Here is a 26,201-nt window from a genome sequence, read left to right as displayed (position 1 = left end):
CATCGGCTACGAGGAACCAGACCTCTCAGGAGGTGTTGAAGGCGTAGACTACATCATCGTCTACGGATCCGGGGAGGCTTCCGGAGGAGAACAAGCCTAGAGATATCCGATAGTAGTAGTAACCGAGCAGCCCGAACTCTTAGTATTTAGCTGCTCGAGGAAATAAATGTTTAGTTTAATGCGACTCTTATATTGTAAATTAAGTTGGGTTCGCCTCGAACCTAGGAGTATTCCTCTCCGGACCCAAGAGGAGCTCCAAGATGACATGTGTATGATAGTTGTAATAATCAATGAATGAGTTATGGACCCTGCTATGTTCAGTTGTACTACTCTGAGGGATGTAATATTTGCGGAATGGTACTTCGTGAATGTTATATCAACGACTGGCATACTACAACATGCAGTGGGATGCAGGGTCACCACATAACTGCAGGCAGACAAGAATGTACAAAGCATCCAAATGTCAAGTACAGATGTAGTTACGATAGAAGATCAAACTACCCGCAAGAAATTCAAGAAGGTTGAGAATGGGAACAAAATCACTGATGAGGTACTCTAATGGCCTTATTTTAAGCTACTCCCTCCAATCCGTATTCATTATCGCTTATATGGATGTATCACAATTAATATGAATCGGAGAGAGTAATATTTTTTAGCAATGTTTTTTAGACAAAGAAAGTTTGCATTATAAAAGTCTATCTTACAGGTAGAAGACGAAGATAACTTCACCCATGTAAAAAGGTACTATAATGTGAAAAACATATTTATATAGTATTATCTTTGGGACAAAAAATGGTATATATATTATATTCAAAATTACAGTGCTCAATCTTGCAGGTAAAAGAGGAAGCTAATGACAAAATCAACAATATAAATGTTGATTCTACCTCTCAAGATAAAGTAGAACGTAAAAAATATAAGAAGGTAACTGATGAGCACATCTTTTATCTAACTTAATTTGTATATACGTTTGGACACTAACAATATTTTATAATTACAGAGAAACAACATCACTCATGTTCAGAATGAGAAGAATAGCATCACCGCAAATGAATATGCTGTAGAGTCAAATGGGAAGAGCAAAACAAAGAAGAAAACACGTGATTGCAGAAGCAACAACAACGAAACTTCGGAATGCGAGAATATGTTACCACTGCAACCCAGTCAGGATAGACCCAAGAGGGCAAGGAAAGCACCCGAAAGATTAACATACTAGCTAATCAATGCAATTACTTAGTCATTCAGCATATTAAGTGCTAATATTATATTTTGCTCTATTGTAAACTTATATTGGATTAAATACTTATACTTTGCTATGTTCAGGAAATCTTAGGCATTATATATATACCTAAATATTTAGTATTGATTATTATAAGCTCTACAAGACCATAGATTTTGAATTTTAAAAATGTCTACATGCAGGCATACAACTTGAAGTGTGCGAATATGAATTAATGGGCATCTTAAGCTGTACTTATGCAAACTCCGTCGGTATTATGTCTTGCTTTCAACAATATACTTAAACTTTCAAACCCTTAGAATTTTGTAAAGCCTTTCAATGTGAGTTGCATTATGTACCTCATTCAGTGTTAAAAACATTTATTAATCCTGATAATACAATTAAGAGCTATTTCAGATAAAAAAACATAATTATGAATGGTTTGTATATTAACTTGATTAAACACACTATGAACTACATAGTAATCAGAACAAAGAAACATGTCCTGTTGAGGTTAAAGCAAAGAAGAAAAGGTAAGCACGCACCGCTGCTGATTATACAAGTGCAGACGTTCTCGCTGCCGCTGGCAAACCGTGGTATTGCTCACTTCTCTTCATCTATGAAATAGCTTGTACAAAGACGCAGAGGTAGCCGCCATCATTGGAACCACACGTTGAGGTCCTACATGCCGTTGAGAAGGAGAGATTAGTGCCTAAGAGGAGTTATATTTGGATAATTCGTTTGATGATGCACAGGTCCTCATCAACATGGCCACACTGTACGAGGAATGCATATTTGAGGACTAATCTGAAGTAGGATTTGGAAAGAGTTCAAAGCTTCTCAGAGAGAGAGAGACACGATTTGGTTTGCACCAAGAAGATATGATATATTCCCCTCTGACCCACGAAGGTGATGTCAGTGACATATGAGATAGGGTAAAATAATATTATTTTAAGAATATGTCCCAAAAGGTTATGCCCATGGTTCTTGCTTAGTTAGATTATACAGTGGAGTTCTTTTTCGACTTTGGGAGTTAATTGGTGTCGGGATTCTAACAAAACTTACAACCACCAAACATACCTAAGATAATATATCACGAAATTTGTATTCAAAATATATCGAGAAATTAATACGTATATATAGACAACACCACATGTATGAAAATTTTCATCTATTAATTAATATACATGCAAAACATGAACTACCAGGACACCTAAACAAGCAGGACACGTGAACAAGCAGGAGACCAAAAAAAGTATTATATTATATCTTCATCCCCGAGCCCTGCTCCAGTGCTCCCCCCTAAACGAAGTTGAAGTGTCATAGTTTTTTTTTTCTGTGTTGGGTCCGCCGAATCTCATATATATCCAACCCATGTATATCCGTATGTATTGATAAGGTATGTGTACCTCACGTAAGAAAAATAAAAAGAGGTCACGTGACCAGTTAATGATCTCATCCGCCTAAGTACCGTCCACGTTGTTTAAAAATGAGTTACAACACAACACGAGCCATACGAGCCTATACAGGGCTGTACAGATGGTGGATCTACACTGAAATTACGATTGTACCCCCGCTTACGAACAAGTATAGAAAAATCTCCACTGTTGTTGTGTTTAATGCACCCAGAATATTTTCAGGGGAGGAGCACCGGAGCAGAAGTGCTTCATCCCCACGTCCAACCTTTCCAGAGATCTTGCCTATATTATATATTCATCCCCACGTCCAACCTTTCCAGAGATCTTGCCTCCCTGATCAGCTCAGGAGAGATTACCTCCAACCTCTTGGACCAACTACGGTTACCTTCATGCGGCTAGGTTATTACAACGACTGCAACCTATTCGCCATCTGAGTTCTGAAGATTGATCTCCAAACCGATCTACAAAATTGACCTCCAAAAAAGGTACTCAGAACGTCATCTTTTCCTTTTCTAAAACTTCAATCTCTCGAGAGATTACCTCCAAGGCTCCAACCACATCTTCAGGTAGCTCTCTGCATGTGCTAGGTCATTAGAGCGATTGCAACAGAGTTTGACAGTTCAAGATTGACCTCCAAACCCATCTCCAATCAAAGAAGGTAGGTCAATTTTCATCCTCAGATTCTTACAACAATTCCTAATCAAATAAGGAACTTAGAAGGTCACTTTTTGTCTAAAAAATCTTCCAAAACTTTAACAAAATTCGTTTTGGGTATCTGTAATTACACTTGCGTATCAAGCTCCCAAGAGATTACCTCCAACCACATCTTCAGGTAACTCGGCAATAGTCTCACACCAAACCCCTGCATATGCTAGGTCATTATAGTGATTGCAACAGATTTGCTATTTGAGATTTCAAGACTGACGTCAAAACCCATCTCCAGTCAAACAAGGTATACTTTGAAGGTTAAACTTTTATCTTCAAAATCTCGCGACAACAACCTACAGGCACTACGTAATTATAACAATTGTAACAAAGCTGTGATTTAAGTTTTCAATATTGACCCGCCTTAAAAAAAATTGTACAGTCTTGGTTTGACCATTTTGCATTGTCTATAGATTACAAAATTTTGGAGCTACAAATCCTATTTAACAGTAATTATATATGATTTCAGTGTCACGCATAGTTTTTTAAATGAAGAGGAAAGGTGAACCACATAGCAAGGAATGTAAAAAGGCCTCCAAGAAGCTCAAAACTGATCAAATATCCATACCAACAAGGTAACATTCTGCTTCTAATAATGTATCTTGAATATATATGGCTTACGTGCAAGTGAGTTCATTCAATACACTTGGTACATGTAAGTTGGTACAATAATTACCTAGACATGCCTGAGTTTTTAAGGATTACTTTTGCCAATCCAGAGAAACAATCCGATCGGCAAGATTAAATAGGATACAAAAAATTAAAGATAAGAAATCAGGAACACATTCCGTGATTTCTGGAGACGTGCAACAGTGCAATGTGATGCCAAACGAACAAACTTCAAGCCAGGACAGGTAACAGATGCTACACCAGAAAATATGTATTATGCGAGTGTCTATAATTTGGTATCCATGCATCGCTCTATAATCTACAGTAATGAACATGATTATAAATACAAAGTTGTAACAGGTCATCAAAAAGGAGTGACATGCAAATTTGGAACTTGGGAAAACCAACTTCCAAGTGTGAACGATGCGGTGCAATTTTCTGGTATGAAGAAAGAACTTCAGGAAGAGGAAGAAACACTCCGACTTTTGGAATATGCTGGCAACAAGGCAAGGTACACTTGCCAGATTTGAAGGAGCCGCCATCATACCTAATGAAATTGATGAGAAAAGAGAAAGGAAGGAGATCAAAGAACTACATGAAAAATATCAGATTGTACAACTCTATGTTTGCTTTCACACATCGATGGGAGGAAAGGTTGACAAAGAAATAAACAATGGGAATGGACCTTATGTATTCAAAATGAATGGGCCAAATCATCATCGGATTGGTACTCTGCTACCAGAAGAAGAAGGAGAAAACCCACCCAGACCACGCTGGGCACAACTTTACATTTATGACACGGAAAACGAGGTAAAGAACAGGATACAAGCATCAACATCTTCAGAGGAAACAAGGAAGTTGATAGATCCCCACATTGTTGAAGGCCTCAAGAATATGTTGGATAAAGAAAATATACTAGCAAAAACATTCCGAATGGCAAGGGACAGGTTCAAAGAAGGAGAATATCATGACGTGAAATTAAAAATAATAAATAAGCGTCAGAGAGATGGAAAAAAATATAACATGCCATCAGCATCTGAAGTGGCAGCACTAATTGTCAATGATACATCCGAAGATAGACAAGAACGTGACATCGTTGTTCAGTATAAAGATATGAGACCCAAAAGAATATCTGAGAACCATCCAAAATTCATGGCTATGCAGTACCCATTACTATTTCCCTATGGAGAAGATGGATACAGAGAGAAAATTCCATACATATTAAAAGAAGGTGCGACATGCAAGAGAAAGCATGTTACAATGCTCGAATACTATGCATATCGACTACAACAGAGAATCTAAAAGTCAATGCACTTGCTATAATGTGAAAAACTTACATTGCAATTTATAGTCGATGCCTTTGCATGTATTTTACAGTTCAGGCTCAACTGGATTAGAAGAAATCAAGGAAACCTAAGAACAGAACTATATGATGGCTTGCAGGACGCAGTTGAAAGGGGAGATACCAGTGCTGAACAGGTAGGAAAGAGAATACTGCTTCCATCCACTGTCACAGATAGCCCGAGGTACAAAACACAAAACTACCAAGATGCCATGGCAATATGTACATGGGCTGGATATCCAGACATATTTGTGACCTTTACATGCAACGCAGCTTGGCCGGAGATTCAATCTATGCTACAGGATTTAGGCCAAACAGCATCAGACAGACCTAACATTGTTGATCGAGTATTCCACATAAAACTCAAGGAATTCATGAGAGACATAAAGGAAAGGGAATACTTTGGAAAAACACTCGTAAGTAATGCCATGCACACTTATTCTCAAGTAATAATTACTATTCTATTACTAAATAGATTGACATTTATTTATTTAACTGGCAGTTATATACACAATAGAGTTCCAAAAGAGAGGCCTCCCGCACGCCCACATAGTCATATTCCTTCATAAGAAAGAAAAGAACAGATGCCCTGAACCTGAGGAGGTAGATAAGATAACATGTGCTGAAATCCCGGACAAGGAAACTGATCCAAAAGGATATGCAGCTGTTGAGAACTTCATGATGCATGGACCATGTGGGCAAGCAAATCCAAATTCACCATGCATGGTCGATAACAAGTGCATAAGAAAATTTCCAAAACAAAATAACAGAAATACAACCATTGATGAAGATGGATACCCGATGTATAGAAGACGCGAAGATGGAAGATACATACAAAAGGGAGAGGTCAAGTTGGACAACAGATACGTGGTACCATACAATAGAGATTTACTGGTCAAGTATCAAGCTCACATAAACGTTGAGGTGTGCAACAGATCGCTGTCAATAAAATATCTTTTCAAATACATAAACAAAGGTAATGACCAAGCAACAACCATGATAGAAAATGATGAGATAAAAAGATACCTTGAGTGCACATACATGTCAGCATATGATGCATGCTGGAGGATATTTCAATATGAAATGCACTTCCGAGAACCCTGTGTTGAAAGGCTTCCTTTCCATCTGGAGAATGAGCAACAAGTTATCTTCTCAGACTCTACAGACCTTACAAAGATTGTAAGCAAGGAAAGGACAGGAATCACTAAATTTACACAATGGATGCAAACAAACAAGGAGTGTGAAGAAGCAAGAGAATTAACATATGCACAGTTCCCATCAAAATGGGTCTGGAAGAGGGCACAATTAAAATGCACCAAGCGGAAAAAAGGAAGATCTGATGGAAGAATTTATTATGCGCATCCAGCAAGTGGTGAAAAATACTACATGAGAATGCTCCTTAACGTCGTTAAAGGGTGCACATCTTTCGAACAAATAAGAACTGTAAATGGAGTTGTCCACAAATCATACAAGTCGGCTTGTGAAGCATTAGGATTTCTAGATGACGACAAAGAGTGGATAGACTGCATTAACGAGGCATCCAATTGGGCGATCGGAAACCAGCTACGACAACTTTTCACAACCATCTTATGTCACTGTGAAGTTACAAATCCAAAGATTATGTGGCAATCATGTTGGGAAATTCTAAGTGAAGACATGGAATACAAACAGAAAAAATCTTGAACTATCCTACACTTCAACTAACTGATAAACAGAAGCAAGGCTACGCATTGGTAGAAATGGAGAAGCAAATGAGACAGGATGGAAAAACACTTAAGGAATACCCTGGAATCGAACTGCCAAACTCTTCAATTCTAAAAGAACTTGGAAATAGGCTGCTCAATGAAGAAATGAACTACAACAAGAATGCCCTGAAGGATGAACATTGTAGGATCTTTAATAATCTAAACTTAGAACAACAACAGGCCTTTCAAACAATAATCAAATCAGTAGACAAGAATTCAGGAAATCAAATATTTGTAGATGGATATGGTGGTACAAGAAAGACTTACCTCTGGAAAGCAATAACAACAAAATTGCGTTCCGAGGGCAAGATAGTACTGGCAGTGGCATCATGCGGGATTGCAGCATTGCTTCTACAGGGTGGTAGGACAGCACACTCAAGGTTCCACATACCTCTTATCCTTACAGAGGAGTCAACCTGTGACATCAAACAACGATCAGACTTAGCAGAATTAATAACTAAAACATCACTTATTCTATGGGATGAGGCTCCCATGGCAAACAAGATATGTTTTGAAGCACTAGACAGAAGCCTAAGGGATATACTAAGGAATACGAATGAGAACAGCGGCAAGAAGCCATTTGGTGGCATGACCGTTGTTCTAGGAGGGGACTTCCGCCAGATTCTTCCGGTTCTGCCAAAGGGAAGAAGACACAATATAGTCAGTGCATCAATCAAAAGGTCTTACCTTTGGAACCACTTTCAAATCTTGAAGCTTACATAGAACATGCGACTCAATAGCATGACAGATAATGAGACTGAGAAGAAAAAAAATCGCACAATTTGCAGACTGGATTTTAAATATTGGCGATAGAACAACAACATCATCAGAAGGTGAGGATTGGATAAAAATACCAAAAGACATACTATTGAACAAAGGACATGACCCAAAGGAAACGCTCGTGGAAAGCATATATCCAAATTTAAGACAAAGATATCGAGATCAAGAATTTTTGGAAGAAAGAGCAATCTTATATCCAAGAAATGAAACAGTAAGGGATATCAATGAGTACATAATGGATTGTCTAGAAGGGGAGGACACGATTTATAGAAGTTGCGACACAGTATGCAAAGCTACAACTTTAAATGATGATACGGACGATATGATGTGTACAAAAGAGTTTCTAAACGGGCTAAAGTTTCCTGGAATCCCAAATCACGAAATAAGACTAAAAATAGGACTACCAGTGATGCTCATGCGTAATATCAACCAGAGTGCCGGATTATGCAATGGTACACGGATGACAATTACTCAGCTTGGAAAAAGATTCATCGAAGCCCAGATAATAACAGGAACACATGTTGGTGACAAGGTATATATTCCAAGAATAATCATGTCGCCAACTGAATCACCGTGGCCATTCTCTGTCTGTTTTGCTATGACAATAAACAAGAGTCAGGGGCAATCTCTAAAAAAGGTAGGGTTGTATCTACAGAAACAAGTTTTCACGCATGGACAATTATACGTACCATGCTCAAGAGTCACACAAAGAGATGGATTGCGGATAATGATTGACGACGAAGAAAGCAATGAGGATGACAAAGTGAAGAACATAGTGTTGTTGCCTGCCAAAACCCACCGGCGAGCAGCGACGAGCAACACGAAGAGCCGGGAGGCTCCCAGAACTGCTGGTGGGCCCTGGTCCCTCGGGCAACGGCCCGCAAAACTCTGGCACACGTCCTGGCTGTTGCGAGGGCGTGCCACCTGACCTATACCTGGTCAGGAAGGTGATGGATTGCTTCAATTACTTTCCTGCATGGCAGACACGTAAACATTAAATCCGAGCCTCGATCGGCTCTCAGGTTACCCTGTGAATCGGCTCAAGGAGCCGATCGACCCATGGTTCGTATTGGATCTACGATAACATGGGGGTCCTGCTTTATCAAAACCAAGTTAAATCGACCTACGACAGTCTAGGGTTTTCACCGCGTAATCGGAACGTCCTACACGTAGTTGAGCCTGGCAGATACGAAAGATAACAGAAAACTAGTCCTAGAAAAGGCCTAAAAACCAACATAGGGTCGATTCTCGGAACAACTCCTCTAGGATCGGCAAACCATACCTTACGCACTACTGGATCATTCAACCCGTTTGCAAGGCCTAACCATGCGGATATCAAACTAATCCTTGGAGAACAAGGAACAACCATAACAGATCAGATCTACTAAATAAAGACCAAGCAAGCTGCTACCTTGTGCAAAGGCAGCTAGATATGTAGGGGTAGCCTAACTAAGCAAACATATCAAAAAAGTATCGATGTTAGCCCCAACACATCCATGATAACGGTGTTACTCGCCATCAACAAGGCTTCAGTACGAGCAACACAAAATAACGAATAAACTGATACTGCCCAGATCGCATCTTGCGATCTGGGCAGCATGGCGCTTACCCGGAAGAAACCCTCGAAACAAGGGGTGGCGATGCGCCTAGATTGTGTTTGTTGTGAACGTGATCGTCCTTTTCCTCAATAACCCTAGGTACATATTTATAGTCCGTGGACTTTCTATCTTTGGAATAAACCTAACTGTGTACGAACTAATCTCTATCTCTTAATTCTAACTGAGACGTAATCTACCATAATGTACAGATACACGGGCAATCTAGCCCAAACTCTCGCAGGAGGCCGATTCAGAAACACTTTATGTGCATATCCTCTAAGCCCATCTCAATCACGGCCCAACTCCCAATGTGGCTAAAATCCGGCTATAACACATGCCCCCCTGGTTTTGGCAATAATAATTCCAAAACCACTCTGTTTTTCTTCATCGGGTTACGCGTTGCAGAGCAGAACCGCTACAGTGCCCTTCCATCATGATGCCTTGCCTTCTCAACTTCTCCGTACTGCACGATTTGACAGTTTTGGCACCGCACCCTCGGAAATCGCCACAGCATTGAATCATCTTCCACTATATCCCCTTTATTTAACCGCATCCGAGCAGTTCGCCTCCTCATCCTCTTGCTCCACATTAGCAATCAAAACTCCCCTCCTCTGCAACCATGGACTCCTCCTCTGCCTCTTCGGGTCTCTCCTTCCAATCTTCCTCCTCCCGTGAGCCGACGCCGGAGTACGACCCGATAGCGGCGTACGAGGCCCTCGCCCCACCGCATTGGGACGAGGCGGATTGGGATTTCTCCGTCTAGCCAGAGGATGACGAATCCTTGACCGACGGGGAAGATGACCTCCAGTTCCTCATCGACGGGGAGTTGGAGGAAGAGAGCGACGATGACGCCTTCTCCTGGGGCGAGGACATCTCCTCCGACGAAGAGGACGAAGCGGAGGACGACACCTCCTCCGACGAGTACCCGCCGGTGAAGCGCTTCCGCGCCGGGTCGGAGGACGACGATGACGACGACGAAGAAGAAGAAGAAGCCCCTGCCGGCGGCTTCAACAGCAGCGACGAGGACATCACCGGCAGCAGCGCCGATGGCAGCAAGGACGGCGATGACGAGGGCAGCGACGGCAGTGACGGCGTCGGCCCCTAGACTAGGGACTACTAGAATAGGGCTAGTAGTAGTACATTAGGTAGCAGATCTTCCTTTTGTGAGCAATCGGCTCTTCTTGTAAAAAAAAAAACCCTCTTCATCAATGAAGAATGCTTCCATGTCTAATTTTTCCGATTGTCAAAGTAGGTCAACGCACAAAGAGCCGATAGCAACGCATCAGTCTTTTACCATAAAACGCCAGTAAGGCCAGACTTCAAACGGTAACCTGCGACCCTCGTCTAAAGGACCAAACTCAGATCCCCAATTGCTCATCGAACAGATTCGACTCGCGGCGACGCGAATCCTAGATCCCCAACCGCGCAGATTCATATCCGCCAGCAAATCAGATGGCGGAATCGTCCAACGCCAACGCAACGATCTGCAGTCTCGAAGGTAATCTTTAATCGCCCCTCGCCATCCGAGCATATGGATAGAATTAATAGTAAACAACTGAATTAAAGCATTAGTTCACAATTAATTTTAGGTACCAGACATTCTGTTGCCGCATCCTTCTCTTCCAAACTCTCTTTGTCTTGGCCCCCGGACTGTCGAGAGTCCTGCCCATCTGATTTCTTGCGAGGCCAATAGGATTCCCTTCGTGAACCAGAACTTAGATTTAACTTCTTGGGTCGACTGCTTACGAGCCTGGCCTAACCCTCCTGAAGATTGGGTTTCCTGGTACAGTAGAGTATCCAAAACTCACCAATCCAAATGGGAAACCACAGGAATAGCCGATGCTCTGTCCTTATCATTGTCTCCCCTTGAGAAGCACGAAAATCTTCTAAAAACCATCGGCTACTTACGGTCCGACGCCCGCTTGCTTCATGTTTGGCCACGGCCCCATGACACCAACTCTGCTAGATGTGGTAATGATCACCGGCCTAGACGTCACATCCCCCACCCCTCTGCTTTTATCTTGCCAAGGGTTCCTTTCAAACTCTCTTCCAAAACAGAGTGCACAAACCGGTGCTTACCTTCGACGCCACATGAAAAATAAAGGCCACATATGAGAGAAAGAACACACACTTTCCCGAATTTCTGGTTGGAACACTTTATATTCTCGTGGCCCTTCACTTGCTCAGACCAAGAATTATCTTCCCTTGGCCTATGAACTTGCCAGAGGCACCCACCTTGGCATCGGCAAAGCTGTTCCTTGGAGAGGTCTATCGATATCTCCAACTAATGTCTCACAAATTATCTTCCCAACAGTCAAAAACAGAGGTCCCCGGTGGTTTATTCATCTATGGGCTCACCAGTATTTCCAGAACCATATCCCAAACTTCCCACTTTTGGCCACTTGCACCTTTCCGTGATGCTAACGGAAGCAGATCCGATGCACTAGCTACGGCCAAGCCTTGTATAGCCTTCCAGGTAGTAAACTGATCCCCAAGGAAGCGTCAAAGTGGTTCAGGATTTTCTTCCAAGGCCTGGACAATCCTCTCTTCTTCCCTTACACGGAATCTAAAATTTTTGAAAATCCAGTCTCCTTCAAAGCTAGACAGCTTTGCCGATGACACCAAGACCGGCAATTGTATTCCACCATGATCCGTCCGCTTCCTTCCAGCTTGGCATGAGCACATCAAATGTAATAATCAAACCTGGTTATGAGTCCTATCGGCCGGTCGTAACGGCCGTGATAGCTTGGTCTTGGGCGGTGTCTCCTCACTTCTTCCTCCATCACTTAACAGAGCGAGCTGATTTGCCCGATATCCTCACCGGTCAGAGGTGTTACTCTTTCTTTGATGCTCTAGCCATCCCAATCCCCAATAACCTCTCTTTCACCTCATCAACCGATGGTTTTGAGACCTGGTGGTCCATGTGGAAAACTCATGCCTTCAGGAGAGCTCTGGGACCGTTCTTTGAGACAACTCGATGCCGAATATGATATCCCCACGTAATGTACTACCACTCGCAAATTTTCTTGAAGTGGCTTACAATGATTTTTATAACCTTGCTCTGTCTCCTTGCGACAACAAGATGGTCCTAACCTACACATGATGATGGCTCCCCCTTTGAATTCCTCCCACCGGCTCCGGTGGTCCTCTTCTCGCAAAGCTCGCCACCCTTGAAAAAGGTCGTGATGCGAGAACCGGCCGATTTCACCAGAATCGGCTTCCAAGAGCAAAGTCTCTTCCGGCCACGCCCCGCGCCCCAATCAAGGCGAGAATGGCGGTGAAGAAAGTAGCCGCCAGAAAACTTTGAAGCGCAGGAACCCTTCTCCGTATCAAGAGAGCTTGCACGTACGTTGATCCATGCAATCGACCGGTTTCATCTATCCTTATGGGCTTCGCAAGCATACTTTTGCTTACTAACTCTTCTTTTATAGGCCTCCACCGAAGACAACTCCGGCGAGGAAACACAATCCAGTAGGGGATTCGAGCTCGGGCAACTACGGGAAAATCACCACGCAGAGCCGCCGGATTTGCCACCATCGGCTTCCGGGAAAAGACCGGTTCTGAACTCCGTTGCCCCCAAGCTCCAATCAGAGCGGGGCAGGGCGGTCAACGCACAAAGAGCCGATGCATCAAGAGGGCTCGAAAGGAACTGCAAGCCCCTTCATCAAACCAAAAGGCCTCAAATGTAATTACCCTCCATACTCTCCCCGGCTCATCTTTCATGCTAATCCATTGCTGCTCGCATCGGCTAACCACCTCCTTTGCAGACTGATGACACTTCTAGTGGGGGAGCCGAGGAAGTATTGATGTCCTTCACAAACCTGGATCTAGCAATCCCTATAGGTGCTGTTGACAAGGTCGCCAATTTGGCCAAGCCCCCAGCAGAAACACAAGAGCCGATTACCTCATCATCGGCTGTCCCCTGGTCTCAGGAGAGGTATACTCCTTTCGTTTGGCTTACCCTTCCCTTTTCTTTGCATCTTGACGCTGTTTATGTTTGTCAGGGTTGTGACCTCTCGGGCTTGCTAACGTTCGACCCTGAATCCATCGAACCAGCTCCTTCTACGGCATGCGATGAACCACGACCCAGCGCCGTCCAACGTCAATTCCAGCGTCTCAAGGCCCTGCTTTCCTCCTCGATCGAGACGTTGGTCGAAGACCCCGAGGAAGTGAAGAGTGTTCTTGAAGAAATCCAGCACCACCTCCCGGTAACATTGCAGGTGAAACTACGGCGGTTGTGACTGTCGCCTACAGGTCAAGGGTGAAGTTAGCTCGTCAGAGAATCGATTTACGCCACGCCCAACTTCCGTTGAAAACCGATATTGCAGACAAATGTCAGCGGCTCAACGAGAAAAAGGCGGCCTTAGATGCCAAAACTGACACCTCTGTCAGCACCGCCGAACTTGAGACCTTGCGAAAGGAATTGGAGGACCTTGAATAGAGGGACCGGGCAACCAAACAGCTTATTTCTGATAAGGAAGCTCTTATTGCCCGCTCCCAAGAAGAAGTAGAAGGCCTCAAAGCTCAACTGAAAACTGATCTGGCAGAAATACGTGACCTGCACAAGCAGCTAGTGACGGGCAAGGACGAAGATGATGAGGCCGAGATCGCCGAGGTGGATCGTGTCCGTGCCGACGCCCTCCGTGCCTTCGAGGCATTCCTTCCATAGAGCCTATCCATGTAACCCGATAAGCGCTCGTAACAGCTTGTACCTCTAGAGTCGATGGCTGCGCATCGGCTTTTTTTTAATCTAAAGTCGATGTCTGTGAATCGGCTGTACTTTATGTCCTGTTGCTTTGTATATTTTTTCTAAAGTCGACGTCTGTGCATCGGCTATGCTTTGTATATATATTTTTTTACCGGCCGATTTCATGCATCGGCCCCCATATTTCACTGTCCGTCATCCCACATACTTGGGAAATATTTCTTGAGATGCTGACCATTGACAGCCACTGGGAACTTCACACCGCTCAGCTCCTCAAGCATGTATGCGTTACCCTTTAAAACTTGGTCGACCCTGTACGGCCCGTGCCAATTTGGAGACCATTTACCATACACTGCATCCTTAGTCCCCAATGGCAATACAGCTTCCCATACCAGATCACCAACGTGGAACTCCTTTGGTCTCACCTTCTTATTATATGCGCGAGCTACCTTGGCTTTGTTCTCTTTAATTTTCTCAAGCGACCAAAGTCTAAGTTCCGTTAGATCCTCAATACTATCACTCATCAGGGTTGCATATTCTTCAGTTGTTAGATCATTCTGAAACGTAACGCGTCTCGACCCAGTAGTGATTTCCCAGGGCAATACGGCTTCTTGTCCATAGACCAGATGGTATGGCGAGGTTTTTATCGCTCTATGACATGACATGCGATAAGCCCACAAAGCCTCTGACAAAACCTCGTGCCAACGTCTAGGGTGCTCGTCGACTTTCCTCTTAATCAGCTTGATAAGGCTCTGGTTGGACGCTTGACTTGCCCATTTGCTTGAGCATAGTATGGAGATGATCGGATCAACTTAATTCCCATGTCCTCGCAGAACTTTCTAAACTCGCGAGAAATGAAGACCGAACCTCCATCGGTCGTGATCGTCTGGGGAATCCCGAATCTATGAATGACATGTTCCTTCACGAAATTGATAACATCTTGTGATGCCACTTGACTTCATAGGGACGGCTTCCACCCATTTAGTGAAATAATCAGTAATGGCCAAAATCCAATTATGGTCTTTGCTCGATGGAGGATTGATTTTGCCGATCATATCCATACCCCAACCTCGAAATGGCCAAGGCTTGATGATGGGGTTCATTGTCGATGCGGCTACCGTCACGAATTTTCCCAAACATCGACACGCTTGACACCCTTTATAGTACTTAAAGCAATCCTCAAGCATGGTGGGCCAATAAAACCCCGATCGCTGATCAACCATTTCATCTTATGAGCCGATTGGTGAGTTCCACAGCGCCTTCGTGTACCTCGTGTAAGAGCCGATTTGACTCGGCGGTCCCGGACATTTGAGAAGTAACCCTTCCAAAGTCCTGTAGAACATGTCATCTCCTATAAGGACATATTTCATGGCCTTGTACCTTATCCGTTTAGGTGCCCCCCGAGCCGGATCTTTCAAGTAATTGAAGATATCGGCTCTCCAGTCATGCGGTTCCAGGAACTGTACACGAACATCGGCTCCACCGCTACGTCCTTGTAGCACGACGCCATCTGTGCGAGATCGTTGGCCTCGGTATTTTGCGACCTCGGGATCCAAGCGAAGTTTATGTACCTAAATTGTGCCATCACTCACGGCATTGCATCCATAAAGGGAAGAGCGACTCGCTCTCGCATTTGTATTCTTCCGTGAGTGGGAAATCACCAATTTTGAGTCTCCAAAAAGTTCCACCGTCGCCCCGCCTCCAAAAGCAACTCCATTCCCTTGCGTATTGCCTCATACTCAGCGACATTGTTGGTGCAAGGGGTAGGTAGCCTGATGGAGAAGGAATATGTTGCCCCCCGGGGCGACACGAGTAGAATGCCGATGCCGCAACCATCATCACAAGCCGATCCATCGAAAAACATGGCCCATGCACGCACGAGAGCAGTGCTTGCTATATCGTTGTTGATTCGTTCGGCAATAAGATCGGCCAACGCTTGTCCCTTGATCGCTTTCGCAACCGGAGATCAAATTCCGATAATGCAAACATCCACTTACCGAGTCGGCCTTTCAACACAGAGCCGACAAGATATGTTTGATGACATCGATTTGCATATGATGACAATTTCCGGCGACGGCGGGATGTGACGAAGCTTGGTGCGGGTAAAAAATAGGCGAGGCACAACTTCTCGATCTCGGGGTACCTAGTTTACGCATCCAACATCCTTCTGGCCGAGGTAGAAAGCAACTCTCTCAGGACCATCATAAAGTTGCACCACCACCGAGGCGATGGAAGTGTCGCCATCGACAAGTAAATATAGAATGGTCTGTCTTCTTTGGGGTGGAACCAACACAGTGGCTTCGTTAGATACTCTTTAATCTCGTCAAATGCTCGCTGTTGCTCTGCCCCCAATGAAACTCCTCATCGATTTAATTTTTACCGGTCCATGAACGGCTCGATTCGCCCGACAGTTGGAGATGAACCTTCGACGAAGTTGATTTTGCCGATGAGACATCGGAGTTCCTTCTTCGTGGTAGGTGGTTTCATTGTTAAATCGCCTCCGACTTTTCGTGCCGATCTCAATCCCGCGTTCATGAACCAAGAAACCCAAGAATTGACCGGCCGTTACACCAAAAGCACACTTCTTTGGATTCATTCTTAGCCCGAATTTTCTAGTTCGGTCCGGGATGCGTCGCAGATCCTCCAAGTGTCCTTTTCAAAGCAGACTTGACTACCACGTCATCAATGTAAATCTCCACCAACTTGCCGATCAGATCATGAAAGATGTAATTCATGGCTCTTTGGTATGTTGCGCGGCATTTTCGGTCCAAATGTCATGACTACATATTCAAACAAGCCCACTGAACCTGGTACTCTGAATGCGGTCTTGTGTATATCTTCTGGAGCCATAAAAATTTGGTTGTAACCGCATTGCCATCCATGAAACTTAAAACCTTATGACCAGCAATTTGCATTGATCAATGTATACGCTACCGCATTGGATATTCATCCTTTGGAGTGGCTCTATTGAGATCCCGAAAATCTATGGCGACGCGCCATCGGCCGTCCTTTTCTGTACGAGGCACGATACTAGAAATCCACTCAACGTACTGCATGGCACGATGAATCCGGCGTTCAACATTTTCTCGATCTCTTTCTTGACTTCTTCTAAAATTTCGGCCTTCATTTGTCGTGCTCGTGTTGGAACGGCCGAAATCCTTTCTTAAGAGGGAGTCGATGCTCAATGATGCTCTGTCTAACCCGGGCATCTCTGTGTAATCCCGAGCAAAGCAATGCGGGTATTCTTTCAACAGAGCTATCATCGTGCCCCTCGGATGTGGATCTAGCTTTTTCTTTGATAAATGTTGGTCGCGGCTTATCCCCAGGACCAATGTCAATCTCTTCTAGCTCATCACCGATGTAAATCCATACCCTAGCTTTCCGTCGCTCGCTAGATCGATGTGAACACACAGCAAAACGTATGGGGAGGATAATTTGGGCCGATTCTTTGGAATCGGCCCCCTTTTGATTGTATTGCTCAATGAAGGTTTACAACTTATTTGTGCTCTACTACGGGAGGGAGTCTCCCTACTACAACTACGTGACATGCTTGAGGTGAGATCATTGCTTTTTATGTTTTGGGACCGATCGCAGGGATCGGCCTTGCCACGTACGTCTATTGACTTTGCTCTTGCTACTCTGTCAGGCCGGTGGATAAGACCAGCCTCACCCCGTTTTTTGTAGCTTCGATGCGCTCACAGCCGTCCAAACTGACTCCAGAGATCGGCTCTTGGTCGTCTGCGTCCCAAATATTCATGCCGGCTATTGAGATCTCGATCGAGTCATCTGCATGAACGACCTCCACTTCATCTCCATCCCACCAGTATCGGGCATTGGTGCATTGTGAATGGAATGCGGCGATTGGCGTGAATCCAATCCCTCCCTAGCAGACGGCGTAGGTGCTTTTCTTTGTCGACGATGAAGAATGATGTAGGGATGGTTTTTCGGCCCACGGTTAGATCCACGTTCAGAACGCCTTGCGTTTCTGATGCTTGGCCGTTGAAGTCGCTTAGTGTGACGTTGGTTTTGATCAGATCTGCGTTAGAGCATCCCAAACGCCGTAGCATGGAGTATGGCATTATATTGACTGCCGCTCCCGTGTCAACCAACATCTTGCTGACAGGCTGCCCGTTGATATAACCTCTTAGGTACAGGGCCTTCAAATGTTTGTAGCTCTTCTCTCGTGGCTTTTCAAAGATAACTGGCCGTGGGCGCAGTCAAAGCTGTGCCACCTGCGCCTTCGATTCTTGGAGCACAAAACTACGACGGAAGAATGAACACCATATTTGTGCCGGCCGATGCCTTCGCATCGGTTTTTATTTGTTTGGGGCGCCATTCTTTCTTACGTGGACGCATCTCCGTGTCCAAGGTTCGCTGAATTTTCACAGCCCGATCGGGCCGCGCCTTCCTTACCGTGTGCAGGTATTGCGCCTCGGCTTCCTCCAAGCTACGTAGCCGCTGAACCCTACGCTTTTGGGAGTGACTGAGTCCATCAGGGCACCACCTTGGCCGGTGGTATCTATCTTCTTCTTCATCTTCTGACTCCTCGAAATCTTCCATTCGAGATGACTCAGCTCGTCTGTTCTGAGATAGGAGAGGCCCTAGACGTTTGAATACTGAAACCTCACCTGTGTCCTCCTTCTGCTGTCTACATTCCGGGCAGTTGTTGATTGTAGGCAATCGGCTCATACCTGAATCCCAGCAGTGCTTAAAGAAAGGACAATCCCAGTGTCTGTCCATGTCTTCCTACTCTCTTGACTTCCCCTTAGCGCGACGCTCATACCCTTCGTCGTCTCTATCATACCGACGATATTTTCCATTGTCTACATCAGACCGACGATATCTTTCGTCATCTATATCGTACCGCCGGCGTCGATCGTACTGATGCTCATATTTGTTAAGGAGATGCTCGGAGAGCGGTCGTTGATACCGCACGTTTCTCACTTGTTCCTCGGTGATGTACCGTCTGTCATCATATCGGGGCCGGTCGCGTGGGCCGGCCTCCTCCTTTTCCTTGCCACGGGGGTGACCGCTTTCTTCTTTATCCCTGCTATGGTGGTATACGAGCCCCGCCATGTTAACACCGAATGAGAAATCTAGGCGACGCCTCGTGGAGTGATTGTGCTCCACCATGTTGACGCCGAGAAACGGTTGCGTGTCCACCTTCATGGCAAATCGACCAAAGATCAAACGGCCTTGTTCTATCGCCGTTTGGATCTGCCGACGCAACTCTTTGCGGTCATTGGTGATATGGGTGAACGAGTGATGCCACTTGCGGTACGGTCTCCGTTCATCTCTTGCGCCGTAGGGATTTTATGGCCTTCGGGTAACTTCACTGCTTTTCCTTAAGCAATAAGTCAAATATTTGCTCGGCTTTGCTTACATCGAAGTCGAACCCTTTTGCGAGGCCCTTGTTGTTTCACCCATTTGCGGGACACGGGATCTGCCCCCGAGCCCATTCGGCCACGGCTACTTCCTGGTCTTACGGAGAGTCCCCAACTTCTTCGCCTCGACCAGGCCTATCGGGCGTTTGAACTTGTCTTGGTACAATTACGGGTGGCGCCGCTCATACAATGTTAATTTCTCGAGCCATGTGCGCCGGTGAATTGTATTGCACTTGGAAAGCCGGATCCTTGATCGCGGCTGCGAGACCCAACACCGCCGGATCAATCGCTTCTTTCTCGGTTAAACGAGCCGAATAACATCGGTTCTTGAGCGATCTGAAACGCCTCGGATATATTCCGACACCGTTTCTCCACGCTTCGCCGCACTGCGCGCTGATCGGCAATGTCGACCTCGGTAGCTTCGAGTGATATTGAATATGAAATTGCTCTTCCATTTGCTTCCACGTCCGATCGAATCTGGTGGCAACGAGGTGTACCACCCAAAAGCTGGTCCTGTGAGAGATTGCGCAAAAAACCTTACACGTAACGGGTCCGATCTTGAAATCATGCCCAATCGTGCCAAATATCGGCTCACATGCTCAATTGAGCTGGACCCTTCGATCCATTGAACTTTGAGAACTCGGGGAGCCGATACTTGGGCGGCGGTGGAATCAAATCGTAATCGTTGGGGTACGGCTTGGAATAGCCGATTGTTCTCCTCTTTGGCAGGATGCCGAACTGGTCTCTCAAGATTGTACTGATTTGTTCCACGGTATTAGCTGCAGGGGCTGAGCTTTCATGACTCGTTCCGGTGGCATATTTAGCTAGCCACGCCTGTTTATCGGCGTCCACTCCAGAAATCCCTCATGTTGCAATCTGGTTCGTGCGCGCCAAGTTATTGCAGTCCGGCACGTATGTGCACACGTATCCATGTGGGATCTCTTTAGGCGGCTCTTGCGAGGCGGTAATCGCCGGGATCGCCTCCAATCTTGTAGACGACGTATGCTTGAGTGAACCGTGACTCTGGAGCTGCAAGCGCGAATGGCATGTGGTCAGTTTGGAACGGTATCTCTCCCTGGTGAGTTCCTAGGGCAGGCCACGACGGAGAATCTTGATGCTTCATGATTTCTGAACCACGCGAACCGCGATGCGCTCGAGCGTTTACCGGGCTCTCGTAATGACGGTGTAGAGAATGAGCCACCATGTAATTAACTTCTGGCGCGAGCTGCGGGTGCGTTCTTCGAAGGGGTAGACAGATCTACTTCATCGAGAACGCCCTCAGGTGAGAACCCTTTCCACCTAATGCCATGTGTACGGGTCCTCTCGAAAGAGCCGATGAGATCGGCTTCGAAGACAGCTTTAATCTCATCATATTTCTTCTTGTGCTCCTCAGGCAGTCCTTCGTACGTGATTGGTGCCTCCGCCATCTCAGCTGCAGATGTCGATGCGATTCTTTGTAGAATGTCCCACCGGCGTGCGAGAATGTGTTGCCTGCCAAAACCCACCGGCGAGCAGCGGCGAGCAACACGAAGAGCCGGAGGCTCCCGAAGCTGCTGGTGGGCCCTGGTCCCTCGGGCAACGGCCCGCAAAACTCCGGCACACGTCCTGGGCATTGCGAGGGCGTGCCACCCGACCTATACCTGGTCGGAAGGTGATGGATTGCTTCAATTACTTTCTGCATGGCAGACACTTAAACATTAAATCCGAGCCTCGATCGGCTCTCAGGTTACCCTGTGAATCGGCTCAAGGAGCCGATCGACCCATGGTTCGTATTGGATCTACGATAACATGGGGGTCCTTCTTTATCAAAACCAAGTTAAATCGACCTACGACAGTCTAGGGTTTTCACCGCGTAATCGGAACGTCCTACACGTAGTTGAGCACAGCGTATACGAAAGATAACAGAAAACTAGTCCTAGAAAAGGCCTAAAAACCAACATAGGGTCGATTCTCGGAACAACTCCTCTAGGATCGGCAAACCATACCTTACGCACTACTGGATCATTCAACCCGTTTGCAAGGCCTAACCATGCGGATATCAAACTAATCCTTGGAGAACAAGGAACAACCATAACAGATCAGATCTACTAAATAAAGACCAAGCAAGCTGCTACCTTTACACCTAAGATAGGTGCAAAGGCAGCTAGATATGTAGGGGTAGCCTAACTAAGCAAACATATCAAAAAAGTATCGATGTTAGCCCCAACACATCCATGATAACGGTGTTACTCGCCATCAACAAGGCTTCAGTACGAGCAACACAAAACAACGACTAAGCGATATCGCCAGATCGCAAGATGCGATCTGGGCAGCATGGCGCTTACCCGGAAGAAACCCTCGAAACAAGGGGTGGCGATGCGCCTAGATTGTATTTGTTGTGAACGTGATCGTCCTTTTCCTCAATAACCCTAGGTACATATTTATAGTCCGTGGACTTTCTATCTTTGGAATAAACCTAACTGTGTACGAACTAAACTCTATCTCTTAATTCTAACTGAGACGTAATCTACCATAATGTACAGATACACGGGCAATCTAGCCCAAACTCTCGCAGGAGGCCGATTCAGAAACACTTTATGTGCATATCCTCTAAGCCCATCTCAATCACTGCCCAACTCCCAATGTGGCTAAAATCCGGCTATAACAAGTGTACAAAGAAATATTTTGAGGTATGGAAACTATGATATCATACATACATACGCAAGAAACTTATTAAAATTAAAATGCCACCGTCAAAAAACCATGGTACATGAAAATATGAGTATTTCATTCACTTCCATATTGCCTAAATTACCATTTAATTGTATTTCAATGCCTGACAGGATTGATCTATTCTGCTATTCTACAACACCGAATTGTTGCAAAAATACTACAACCACTTGGTGCCCATACAGATATTAGTAGTAAGTTCTACGTCAATTCATATGTTTATGACACAGAAACAAAATTATTTACAGTATTAATGTATTTAAGAATACTTATGATTATATTGCACCACTTATCTCCTATTTTCAATTCCAATTTCTATCAAACTTTAATTGGGTCTACATATGGGGAAGGGGGGGTGCCTAACACTGCCGAGGCCGGTCCCAAGCCCGGGAAAAAGTGGAGGGGGCACAATATAGTATTTACGGTGGGAAAATTTACATCGCCTTACCATCGGATTGGAAAAAAATAAATCTCATACAATTCAAACAATTCGATGCTGCCCAACCATAATTTCATACAATTGAAACATTTCAATGATAATAGAGAAGCTAACACACAAAATCCATACTACCAAAATTACTTCAAATCCGAATTATGGCTTCAGTACAATGAACAGACAACCACCTCAGACCTAACGTCAAACCCCAAATAACAGCCACACGCAGGGGCACCCTACAAGCAATTGCTCGCGCGCGCCCACGACAATCAGAGGCAACAAAATCCAACAAGTCATCTAACTGTGTGCCTCTTCGCACACCTCGAATCTGAGGAGTCATCAAACGACAATCAGGAAAAAGCAAAAGAGGATCTCCAATAAAAAAATTGCTGAGAACTTACCGCATGTCCGTGAAGTTCATATGGATGGAAGAGTTCTGCCTATACAATGGGGAATCAAGTTCTAGATCTGATGGAGAACGACGGCGCATTTAGATACAGACAAAGAAAACAAGGAAAGACTGAGAGACACCCTGCAGATTATAATATTGTACGGCCACTCTTTTGCTTGGTCGGTCAAGGCTGAGGCCAAAATAAATTGGCAAACCTACTTAAGAAATAGTAATAAGCAGCGAAAAGTGTTTTGGCTCTCGACATGGCTTTTGAGTCGTTGTATAGTCGGTGTATAGTCGCCGAGTCGTTTTCTAAAAATCACGGCGACTCGCGACTATACAGCGACTTATGGCGACTATACATCATTTTTGGTCGACTATACATGAGTTGCAACCTCAGGCGACTCACTTTTGAGTCGCGACTCAAAAACCATGCCCGTGTGCTCTCGCCATTTTTTATAAGTTATTAAAAAATCTGAAAATAATTTTGGGGATTGTCAGTGATACATCTCATAATCATGCAAAATCTCAATCCAAAATTATTTTTATTTTGTGCTAGATAAAAATGGAGATTTCAAAATGACTACTCATATCTACACTTTTTGTCATTTTTGTGTAGCTCGGAATATAAAGTATTTCAAGTTCATATTTTACACATTTGCGAGATACATCATTGACTATATGCAGGTTTATTTTCTGAATTTTTTGAAACTCATAAATATGATTTTCATTTTTTTAAACAACCAATATCACTGGTGCCCATGTGCACCAGATCTCTGTCCAATAAGGAGCGACTCCATTTTTCACTTGCTTCTCTTCACTATTATAAAACATTTTAGCTATTTAAGTGTGTAGAATGCGACATGTACTCTATTAAAATATACTACCTCCATCCCAAAGCTTAGCGTTTATATTATTTTTACAAAGTGAAACTATGTCAAGTTTGATAAAGTTTTTACCAAAAATCATTAACATCTAAAATACATAATCAATATCATGGAGGTAGTAGCAACAAAAAATATACATTCCCTAATATCACAATATACAATGTTTATATCATTATAAACTTCATTTTTGCTATTTCACGTTAGTGTAAAAATTAATTGATTAAAAAGTTAAGCGTAAATTAGGAAATATCACACATAATTACTTTTTGAAAACATATATAAAATATATTAATGACATTAATTGTTCCCAAAATCTTTATCTAATTCCACGACTATAAACCTTACAATATTATCTAATGGCACTAAAGGGGGCTATACAATATTTACGATGTAATAGCCAAAAAAAGTTAACATTATTATTTTCAAACCAATATCAATAATGTTGCCCGAAACAAATAGTCAACATTCATAAATGGTTATAACTCCATACATGATTACAAATATGAACTGACAGTCGTTGTAAGACTCAACTTAGCACGGGCTACCTTGCTAGTTCAGGATTAACAAGGCCACGATCTAAGCGCTCATAAATAGGAGTGGAAGAATAACGCTTATTTGTCCAAGTATAAGCATGGTTACTAAAGCCTAGATCAAAGAAGCCACAATTTTTAACAAGGGAACGGAAAGCATGCATACGAGTGGAGTTAACATAAGGGGAATTCTTGTCCATATCATATAGCAGCTCATTCATATCACCCATACATAGCACGTGTTTGCCCGGATTATCATACACAAAAATGGCAATTTGATCCCATATGGTACTAGTCTGCCTATGATATGGAGGGAAATGCATAGGGACTCCCGGGTGCCACACACCCCTATAGTTGGAAAAATAAAAAGATAAATTAAAAAAAGTTTAAAAAAATTCAAACTTTTTTGGGAATCAAAGATGACCAGGTATTGTACTTGAAACAAAATATTTCTCTAGGTAATTACTTTTATTGTATCCTGGGTTAAAAAAAGAAACTCGAGACGCCCCATGACCAGATACTATTCACTATATATTTGTAATAATTTTGTCTTTTTTGCCCTGGAGACCATGGGAATAATTTCGTTTCCAAACATATTTTTTACGAGTACAAACTTGATCATTCTTGGTTTCCAGGAAAATTCAATTTTTTTTTAACTTCTTAAAATTACTATAATTTTTTTAGTCTATATGGGTGCGTTTCACCCGGGAGCCAAAAATCCGCTTGCATGATAGGGATCCCTATAGATACAAACTAAACCGAATTCCTCTTTAGTAGGGATATGTACAACCGAAGCTAAAATAATATGAAAATTTGCAACTTGAACAGAAACACAAAGCTCGTCATTCCACATAAGCCAGAGCCCACCCGATCTTCCCCGAGAAGGCACAACAACACAATCAGCCATATCAAAACGTGGAATCAGATAAGAGGATTTCACCTTAGAAGATTTTATCTCGGAAACAAAGGCTACCTGCCCCTTTGTGGAGTAGATGAGCTTGGCAAGGTAGCACATCTTCGTACTGTCAAGGCCCCTGCCCTTGCCTTGACAGTTCATCCTATGGCTTTCATGACGCCGGTGATGCCTTTCGACCTAGTGCCGTTGCATCGTCGTCCATACTTTCTCGTCCCCTATCTTCCTGCAGAGCCAATTTGTTGCCGTTGTTACCGTCACAGCTGCCACAATTTGATCCTTTGGCGTCAGCAGGTTGATGACTGTTTCGGCTAGGAGTTCTTCCAGCAGAACAAGAAATCCGAGCAGGTCGAGCCTGGCCTCGCTGTCGCAGCTCTGATCTTGCTCACTGAAGAGGAGGCTGACGCGCGCCAGGGGAACCGAGAATCCCAAATAGTCGGTCGATTCGATTTGTACAGGAGAGGATCTGACGAGAACAAGGCTGAAGGAGCTGATGGTGGAGTGAATCAGAGGATGGATCGAGCTAGGGGATGCTGGGCACGAAGTGGTAGTCGGCGGCGGTGGCGGTAAAGGAGGCAGCGGCGGCGTAGAACTAGCTTTGTACCTTACTACTATCCTCAACAGGGGAGCACAAGTTTGGTGGAAAGGAAGATACGGATCTGGATTGAGCTGAATCTGGGGAAGATGAGAGGAGTGAAGGCAGCTTGAGAAAGAATTGAGAGGGAGATTAGAACGGCATCACGCCAGTCGCCGCCAATCGCCAAAGTCGCCACGGAGGGTGCTGTAATCTGTCCTAAATGCCCGGAAATTCAATTTGGCTCCCGGGTGCG

The 26,201-nt window shown here is 44.3% G+C and overlaps 1 protein-coding gene across 14 annotated transcripts; it reads right to left on the bottom strand.

The window, feature by feature from the left end:
- Positions 1 to 787: 787 nt before the first annotated feature.
- On the bottom strand, positions 788 to 26,201 carry LOC127321589 (uncharacterized). 14 transcript variants are annotated; one of them, XR_011745767.1, is made up of 7 exons: positions 23,052 to 26,201; positions 8,508 to 8,790; positions 7,583 to 8,414; positions 7,306 to 7,454; positions 6,320 to 6,418; positions 3,452 to 3,499; positions 2,464 to 3,333 (listed from the first exon to the last, which is right to left on the bottom strand). XR_011745767.1 is itself a non-coding variant. In XM_071820423.1 (5 exons), the coding sequence occupies exons 1-4, from the start codon at positions 23,138 to 23,140 to the stop codon at positions 6,367 to 6,369; spliced, it is 330 nt and encodes a 109-aa protein (XP_071676524.1). In that variant the 5' UTR covers positions 23,141 to 26,193; the 3' UTR covers positions 3,930 to 6,232; positions 6,320 to 6,366. The 14 variants fall into 14 exon arrangements, 1 of the variants encoding a protein (XP_071676524.1); XR_011745762.1 differs by lacking the exons at positions 2,464 to 3,333; positions 3,452 to 3,499 and adding an exon at positions 3,930 to 6,232 and having other exon boundaries at positions 23,052 to 23,118; positions 25,399 to 26,201; XR_011745766.1 differs by lacking the exons at positions 2,464 to 3,333; positions 3,452 to 3,499 and adding an exon at positions 788 to 1,900 and having other exon boundaries at positions 23,052 to 26,200.

This window comes from Lolium perenne, chromosome 5 (genome assembly GCF_019359855.2).
Source record: "Lolium perenne isolate Kyuss_39 chromosome 5, Kyuss_2.0, whole genome shotgun sequence".
NCBI classification, from domain to species: domain Eukaryota; kingdom Viridiplantae; phylum Streptophyta; class Magnoliopsida; order Poales; family Poaceae; genus Lolium; species Lolium perenne.
Note: the sequence above shows the minus strand (reverse complement) of the source record. Positions and strands in the feature narration are given on the sequence as shown.

Excerpts from the sequence above, each read along its gene's own strand:
- LOC127321589 (XM_071820423.1), bottom strand. The coding sequence starts at position 23,140 with ATGCGCCGTCGTTCTCCATCAGATCTAGAACTTGATTCCCCATTGTAT. Across the intron at positions 7,672-23,051 it reads ATGAACTTCACGGACATGCG|AACCGGAAGAATCTGGCGGA; the intron begins GTAAGTTCTCAG and ends TCCCTTTGGCAG. Across the intron at positions 6,419-7,305 it reads GTTGTTATTGCTTTCCAGAG|ATGGAAAGGAAGCCTTTCAA; the intron begins GTAAGTCTTTCT and ends CTCATTCTCCAG.